At 45.1% G+C, this 8,477-nt stretch overlaps 2 protein-coding genes across 3 annotated transcripts in view; one reads left to right on the top strand and one right to left on the bottom strand.

The window, feature by feature from the left end:
- The window catches only part of aarsd1 (alanyl-tRNA synthetase domain containing 1), a 21,315-nt gene extending 19,043 nt beyond the window's left edge, over positions 1 to 2,272 (top strand). The window contains exons 9-12 of one of the 2 annotated variants that reach the window (XM_080542122.1): positions 1 to 90; positions 234 to 288; positions 1,295 to 1,386; positions 1,667 to 2,272. The exon at positions 1 to 90 is cut by the window's left edge and continues 2 nt beyond it. In XM_080542122.1, coding sequence (XP_080398248.1) covers positions 1 to 90; positions 234 to 288; positions 1,295 to 1,386; positions 1,667 to 1,805 — 376 coding nt within the window. In that variant the 3' untranslated portion in view covers positions 1,806 to 2,272. Of the gene's footprint in view, positions 91 to 233; positions 289 to 737; positions 1,227 to 1,294; positions 1,387 to 1,666 lie in introns of those variants that run through there. The other variant, XM_080542123.1, reaches the window with a different exon arrangement.
- A 776-nt stretch (positions 2,273 to 3,048) lies between these two features.
- Positions 3,049 to 8,334, bottom strand: g6pc1a.2 (glucose-6-phosphatase catalytic subunit 1a, tandem duplicate 2). The gene is made up of 5 exons (XM_080542124.1): positions 7,948 to 8,334; positions 6,756 to 6,865; positions 6,238 to 6,346; positions 5,122 to 5,237; positions 3,049 to 4,371 (listed from the first exon to the last, which is right to left on the bottom strand). The coding sequence occupies exons 1-5, from the start codon at positions 8,181 to 8,183 to the stop codon at positions 3,869 to 3,871; spliced, it is 1,074 nt and encodes a 357-aa protein (XP_080398250.1). The 5' UTR covers positions 8,184 to 8,334; the 3' UTR covers positions 3,049 to 3,868.
- Between the last annotated feature and the right edge of the window lie 143 nt (positions 8,335 to 8,477).

Raw genomic sequence — 8,477 nt, forward strand, 5'->3', positions numbered from 1 at the left:
TAACGTGGGCCTGCTGAGAGACATGGCCCTTCTCATAGCCCAGAACTTCAAGACCGACCCACAGAGAGGCCACTTTTTCAGCCTTCACAAGTAAGGACATCCCTTCTTAGTCTGACTGTGGGTTAGTCATGAGAAACACGCTGTGTTCAGACTGGATGAGAGAGCGACCGGCCTGGAATAATCAACAACGCTAAATTGATTCTAAATGGAATGTTTGTTTGTTTTGTTCACAGGAAAGAGGGAGACAACGAGTTCATGAACATCATAGCCAATGAAATAGGCCCTGAGGTACAGTAAGAACGTACAGCATTTATATATATATATATATATATATATATATATATATATATATATAAACCCCTCCAAAAAAGTTTGGAAACGTTATTTTGGTTGATTATTCCTCCCCTTTAATAATACCAATTGGTATTGTATTTTATATCGTTGGAAAGCCTGATTAGTCACCTTTACAACGAGGTACAACTTGTAAGGATCATGCATTTGTGGAATGAGCAACACAGCTAAACGCAGCTTGGTACCTCCTCCTCATGCTGGTCACCAGCCTGGTCACACTGCTGTGGGACGGCATCCCATTCCTCAACTAGGATTTGCCGCAAGTCAGCCAACATGGTTGCGTTGGTCATTCTGGCACGTACAGCACGCCCAAGCTGATCCCACAAGTGTTCAATTGGGTTGAGGTCTGGACTCACGGCAGGCCATTCCACCCTCTCCACTCCCAGATTCTGAAGGTGCTCTGTGATCCTGGCTCTGTGGGGGCGAGCGTTGTCATCCTGGAGGATGGAGTTAGGTCCCAGATTTTGGAGATATGGGATCGCCACTGGCCCCAGAATATCATTCCTGTCAATTAGGTGCCAGTCACACACCTGTGACTGACATACACCTGCCAGCACTTGGAGCTCAAAACGAGAGTTTTTTAAAACTGTTATTAAAGAAGAATCGACTGAAATAACGTTTCCAAACTTTTTTTGAGGAGTTTATATAGGCCCTGAGGTACAGTAAGAATGTACAGCAACTTGTGAAATGAAATCTCTCTGTTGGAAGGCAGTTTAACACATTTCCTCACCGATGTTTTCCTCTTACACTGGAATTATGAGCAATGCCTTCTCTTCTGGACTTGTAAACATCTCCTACTCCTGTGTGTAAACATGTTTGACACGCTCAAATGACTGCCTTACACTAGAGGTTCCCCGCATGCAGAACTTGTGACCTCAATTGTCCTTGGGAGAATAAGTGCAGGTTTGAGATGAGTGAGTGAGTGAAGGTGTGTGCTGCTCAGACGCTGGTGTTCCTGACCGTGGGGGAGGAGAAGGGGGCAGGGCTGTTCCTGCTGGCGGGACCCCCGGGACTGGTGACTGAGATGGGGCCACGGTAAGAACACTAGGGGGGGTCTGCTCTGGGTCTGAGGGGGGGGGGGGGGGGGTCTGCTCTCGGTCTAAGTATTTTTACGTATGGATTGACCTGAGAGTCATTGTACCCCAATGGGGTGGGGGGTGGGGTTTATTCAATGGAGTGTGTGTGTGTGTGTGCGTGCGTGCGTGCGTGCGTGCGTGCGTGCGTGCGCGCGGTTGTTGTGTATGTGTGTATGTGTGTGTGCGCGTGGTTGTTGTGTGTGTGTGTGTGTGTGTGTGTGTGTGTGTGTCCACTGCAGGGTGCTGGAGCTGCTCCAGGGGAAGGGGGCAGGGAAGGGCGGCCGCTTCCAGGGCAAGGCCACCTGTCTGGGCCGGCGGGGGGAGGCGGAGGCCCTGCTGCAGGGGAGCAGCACACAGCGCCCCCCAGGGGAGGAGTGATGCGGGTACACCCTGCCTCTGTCACATCCTTCCTCCCTCCCTTCCGTGTAGTGACAGGTTTGCTCTGACCAATCCCATCATGTTATATCAGTGATTACATCATGGAAAGGTCCTAAATGAAGACCTGTGATTGGTTGAATTTGGGGTGTCGGTGCTAAGCTGGAACAAAAACATGCAACATCCTCACACCAGCCCTTTGAGAGGTTAGTCTGAGAGTCAGTCACTGCTATAGTCAAATGTTTGTGCAAATATAGAATTAAAGAAGGGGAATATGATTATGAATTGTCTTCAAGTCTTTACTGTATGTGAATATGATCATTATCAGACTAAGAAAGTACATTTAATTTTGAATGTAATTTAAGATGATATCTTATTTTTATTTATTTTTAAATGTGTACTGTGATCTTCAGTGTTTTTTGTGTCTTTTATAATTGTGTTGAACTCATCCAAAATAAGAATAATAAATCTAGCACTGTATATATTTGAAGTAAAATCCTGTCTGGACATTTGGATTATTTTCAGTCAGGCATTTTGGAGGCCCAGGTGCTCCAGTTGTTTACATATTCATCGATAGGAACACTGATATAGAAACACTGCCATTATCGTCAGATATTGAATGTCCATAGTCAGCCATGTGACCTGAGGATCCACATCATCAGTGTACAGTACCCGAGGGAGGTGAAAGGTCAGGGCTCTAGTCAAGTTAATTATTATGTTAGGCCCAGGGTTTTGGCTCTGTTTATATGTAAGTAGCCAATTTCTTTATCTTGTGTTTTCCTCTGCAGTCATATTGCTGTTGACGGGCGTAACAGCAGCTGATATTGAGTATTGTGGTTTCAGGGTCAGGCAGCCAGAAAAGCTGAACGTTTCTGATAAAACGAGCAGGGAACTGCTACAAAGTCCTCCAGTATGGTAGATTTCATTGACATGTCGTGAGGTTAGAACTATCAGGTTCTATCTCCGTTTAGGGTAGTTCAGAGATATTGAGCGTCAAAGTTTTTACATTCCATTATGTTTTGTGAGCTTTGTATTTTATTAATTACTAACTCAAAAATGTCAACATTTAAAAAAATAACACCACACAGGCATTAATAAACACCTAATGGATCAGATTATGTAAAAAACTAAATTTTGACAAAAATAGAGATAGAACCTTATAATTCTAACGTCACAATATGCTTAAAACTCAGGAGGTTTTTGTGTGCGAGAGTATGAACTGTAGACGAATGATGAAGTCACAACATGGTAGTCATAAACATTTTTATTATAAATATCTGGCAGAATTTCAAAAAATATTTTCCACAGGAAAATAATACCTTTACAAAACAAACAATATATAATATATACTTCAAATAATAACGTCGTTTAAGAATAGAAAGCAGTCCGCCAAAGTCCTGAGTGAGATGTTGGACTCTGATGACCTCTTGTTCTCTCGGTCATGTAGCTTGTCCACCTGGTCTTGTTACAAAATGAGGTTTACTTCAAAATGAGGTTTACTTCAAAATGAGGTTTACTTCAAAATGAGGTTTACTTCAAAATGAGGTTTACTTTGGCCTCCTCTTGAACTCGAAACCTTGAGTCCTCCAGGAAACCAAACCACTATATATATATATACATTATCACATTTGATGCATACAAATCACAGGGTCCACTGAGTAAAACGCTGGATAAACGCTGGTAAAACGCCCCCATCCACAAGTGTCCACAGTGTTCATAAAGATGTCAAATGGAAAAGCGTAGACATTAACAGTGACCGTACACAAATACAACAACTGTCTCCTGGGGGGTTATTCCATCAATGTCGCTAAAGGAAAATCCAGGCTTATGTTTGATTAAAATAACCCTGGAGTTTTTATAAGTCTAGCAAAACTAAAGACTACATTTTCCTTTAGCGACGTTGATGGAATCCCCCCCCCCCCTGATCTATTGGGCTATTTGGGGATAATGGTCACTATGGAATATGGAATCATATCCATATTAAATATGGAAGCACCCGCAGTGAACACAGTTTGAACTCCAGTTCAGATAATGTCTCTCTCTCTCTCTGTGTGAACCAGGAAGCTCTACAGATGCTTCTTGTTTTGTGCGCTCAGAGCCGTCGACACGCAGAAGGGGATGATGCTGACGGTCGCCAGGGGAACCGTGGCACTCTTGCAGAAGGAGAGCAGGTAGAACAGGGCGGCCGTGTGGGTGGGGGGCTTGAAGCTGTCGAACAGATGCAGCAGCAGCAGCGAGGCCACGATACATCCCACCCTGAAGGGGGCGCCGTTGCTCTTCTTGCTCTCGGTGTACAGGGGCGAGTGCAGGCCCAGCCCCAGGCCGAACAGGGTGCCCATGTTGCGCAGGAGGCTGGCGAAGGGGGTGCTGTCCATGTGGACCCACTCCGCCCTGTCACACCACTTCTGGGCCTTCTCCAGGGTCCACAGCAGGTCCACGCCCAGAGCCCTCAGCAGCAGGTAGAAGCCCACAGCGAAGGAGAGCAGGGAGAGGGTGGTGTAGAAGTACTGCTTCAGGCTGGCCTGATAGATCCACTGGGCCCTGGAGAACACCTCGGCCACCACCATACCTGCAGGTCAACATGAGAATGGTCATCCTTGTTTTTGGGAGCGTCATTCAATCCCACTAGCCCCAGACATACTGTACTGTGTGCTATGTAGCCAACCACCGTCACTAGCTTGTTGTTTTCTAGCCTAGATGATGTTGTGGGCTAAAGTACTAGCAGGGTTCCCGCGCTGGTCTTAAAAAGCCTTAAAGTCTAAAATCCAGCAATCCAGCTTATAAGGCTTAAAAAGGCCTCAAATTTCAGTTATTCGGTCTAAAAATGAGGTGGTAGATCTTAAAAATTAGATACTGCAAGGAAATCAGTCCGACCACATCTATTTACGCGGAAATTAATCAAGCTGGAACCAATGTATGGCAGTACCCTAATTTCATCACCTCGAGGATGACAAAAAGCTATCATATGGTGTCGCGAATAGGTCAAATAGGTCCAAGAGGTCTAAAAAAGGTATAAAAAGGTCTTAAATGTGACTTGTTGAAACTTGTAGGAACCCTGTACTAGATGAGCTAGGCAAGTGTCTACTATAAAAAAATAAAATAAAACTTGCTTCTCCTAGCACGACGACTGCCAATGGCCGCTGGCCTGAGCTAGATTACTTTTCCTGCTACGACTGGTTGATTGATTATTCACTTATTTAGTCAAATGTATTGATTGTAAGTTGTTTTGTAATAAGGCGTCTGCTAAATGCCAAAAATGTCAATGTAAATGCGAGGCTACGATTGTAATTGATTAGTCAGAGAGGTAAAGGTGGCTGACCTGTGATGACCCCAGCGATGACCTGGTGGGGGAAGTGTGCAGCGATGAAGACCCTGGAGAGGCAGACGCACACCTGGACCCCCCAGAAGGCCGTCCACAGCGTGGCCTTGAGGACCCTGGCAGGAGACAAGGAAGAAGAGCCGTTAGCCAACGCCTTGCTACTCGCCACTGGTGTATTTAATCTACCTGGCTGCTCTTGTCTGGCCCAAGACTGACCAGGGTGGAAACTGTCCATCAATGGCCGATGTTCCGCAAGGAATACAAAGGCTCAAGTCGTGGCCTGGGGTGGTCCAGTGGTCTAGCACTGCGGTCTACAGTGCACACATATGCCCATGTCGGCATGGGTTCAAATCCGGCCCATGCCCTGCTGACATGCCCTCTCTCCCTTCTTCTCCTACTTTCCTGTCTGTCTTCACTATCTGTCCAATAAAATGAAAAAAATATGAGTGGGACTGCCCCACTCAGGAAAAACAAAAAACAGAAAAAAACAAAGGCTCAAGTCAAGTAAGGAAGTCTGGCTGCTGGCTGCAAGATGTAGCACAACTTGAATCCATACAGGAGATAATAATAATTATGACCAAACATGAAACCTTCAGAGAGAGGACTTTTGCCACTACAGGTAAACATGCTTTTACTGCTGTAGATGGAACTGTTTTAACATTTTGTTTTCCATTATAGTTTGAAGAGTAAATCATCAACTATGGTCGCCACAGATAGGGAGAGACACTGATAAGGACCTTACAGGTAAAACTGTAAACAACTTTGAGAGGACCACGGAGGAATGGTGTGCAGAACAACCCCAGACTGTTGACTGTTCCAGAACCCTAGGTGGGATGTCACCAGCAGGGTTGCCAGATGGGATTGACAATTTCCAGCCTAACCACAGTCTAAAAAAGTCTAAATCCACCAAAAACCACCAGTTCCAAACCGATATTGTCAGAAAACCGCTAATTACTTTTCGGCAGGTGAATAAAAATAATAATAATAATAATTATTATTATAAATGCTATTAATCCAGCCCAACCACCCAAATGCTTTTTTCCGGCCCAGTGTGATCAAAAGTAGCCCATTCGGCGGGAACGCGCCCCATCTGGCAACCCTGGTTCTAGAACTCACCAGTTCTTGGAGGCGGCCTTCTTCTTCTTGCTCAGCAGGAGGGCGAGGATGGAGGTGACCAGAGTGTAGTAGACTCCAGCGGCCCCCATAGCGTGGCCAGACGGACTGCCTGCAGGAGGGCAACACAGGAGGTGCTTGCTTGGGTCAAAGGGCACGGAACTTAAGGCAAGGCCAGTTTATTTGTATAGCATATTTCATACAACAGGGGCAATTCAAAGTGCTTTACATACAGCATTAGGTTTATTCAAGAGTACCCGCATCATCATGAAAGTAATTCTATTTTAAAGTATTAATTAATAATTAAGTTAAGTATTTTTACGTATGGATTGAACTGAGAGTCATTGTACCCCATATGGGGGGTGGGGTTTCTTCAATGGAATGTGTGTGTGTGTGTGTGTGTGTGTGTGTGTGTGTGTGTGTTCTGTAGCCTGCTGGTACAGGACCTGAGGATCCTGTACTTCCTGTACTGTAAACATGGCGGACGTGGAAAAGAGCCCAACAGATTGTGCCTCTCTTACCTGGGCCGGTCTCACAGGTCATGGGGTACTGCTCGATGTGGGGGGCCGAGGTGTTGCTGTAGTAAGGTGTCTCATGGACCCACCAGTACGGCCGCTCGCCAAACAGGATCCTTGGGAGAGAGAGAGGGAGAACGCTGAGACGCTGTCCTGGAGCTAGTGAACGGTACCATGGCCACACAGTACACTATCAAAGCCTCTGAATTCAACCTGCCCGTTAATTGGTGTTTGATTTAAAATTCTAATGATTATGATGTTCACAAAAGCAGTATCAAGCCCACACTACAGCCACATAATGGAGACATTTTCCCTAGATCTCCTTCAGTTAAAGTAATGCCAGTATATAATATTATTATTATTATTATTATTATTATTATTATTAGTAGTAGTAGTAGTAGTAGTAGCAGTAGCAGTAGCAGTAGCAATAGTAATAGTAATAGTAATAGTAATAGTAATAGTAATAGTAATAGTAGTAGTAGTAGTAGTAGTAGTAGTAGTAGTAGTAGTAGTAGTAGTAGTAGCAGTAGCAGTAGCAGTAGCAGTAGCAGTAGCAGTAGCAGTAGCAGTAGCAGTAGTAGTAGTAGTAGTAGTAGCAGCAGCAGCAGTAGTAGTAGTAGTAGTAGTAGTAATAGTAGTAGCAGCAGTAGTAGTAGCAGCAGTAGTAGTAGTAGTAGTAGTAGTAGTAGTAATAGTAGTAGTAGTAGTAGTAGTAGTAGTAGTGGTAGTAGTAACAGTAGCAGTAGTAGTAGTAATAGTAGTAGTAGCAGTAGCAGTAGCAGCAGTAGCAGTAGTAGTAGTAGTAGTAGTAGTAGTAGTAGTAACAGTAGCAGTAGTAGTAGTAGTAGTAGTAGTAGTAATAGTAGTAGTAATAGTAATAGTAGTAGCAGTCGTAGTCGTAGTAGTAGCAGTAGTACATTCTGCATTACTAACATGTATCTTGGCCAAACACTTCATTCATGTCTCAAAAGAAGCTCGTTCAACCATACACTGGCAACAATGTTCACTCAGAAAGCATACACAGTCATTCATAACATTCTGACTTACAAAACACTAACAACAGGGAGCATTACATAGTTTGAATGATTTTCACACTGAATTAATATTTCATTATGAAAATGGTTTGATTCATAGTAATCATCACAGAAAAAAACGGTATTATTATTATTATCATCATCATCACTAAAGCTCCACTCACCACTTGAAGACGAGGTTGAGCCAGTCCCCGACCACAGCCACCCAGATCAGCTTGATGCCCACCGCCTCCCTCATGTGGAACCAGAGGGGGAAAAAGATGAAGAAGGTGTTCCTCAGGTCAGCCGCCCAGGACACCCACAGGAACAGGCCCTGGGCGTCCTTGTAGTTGGTCTGCAGGTAGTGGGTGCTGCTCACCCCGTACCCCTGCATGGCGTCCATCGCCGCATCCATGTTCATCTCCTCAGATCCTGGTGGTGGAAGTCTCCCAGTAGGTCTCACGTCAAACCCCTGGTAGTTGAAGGGGGGTTAGTTAGGTAGGTAGGTAGGTAGGTTGGTAGGTAGGTAGGTAGCTAGGTAGGTAGGTGTGGAGCAGCACTGAAGCTATGTGATAGAGAGTCTGCCCTTGGTTGTTTATATACCAGAGGGACCCACCACCCAAACGCATGCTCAGGGTGATCTTTGGACCTTGCGAATGCGTAATAAACCGCCAGGAGACGGAGGGAGAGAGGGAGAGGGGTGTCTGTGAGGATC

Source organism: Nansenia antarctica (genome assembly GCF_963989245.1).
Source record: "Nansenia antarctica genome assembly, chromosome: 11".
Taxonomy (NCBI): domain Eukaryota; kingdom Metazoa; phylum Chordata; class Actinopteri; order Argentiniformes; family Microstomatidae; genus Nansenia; species Nansenia antarctica.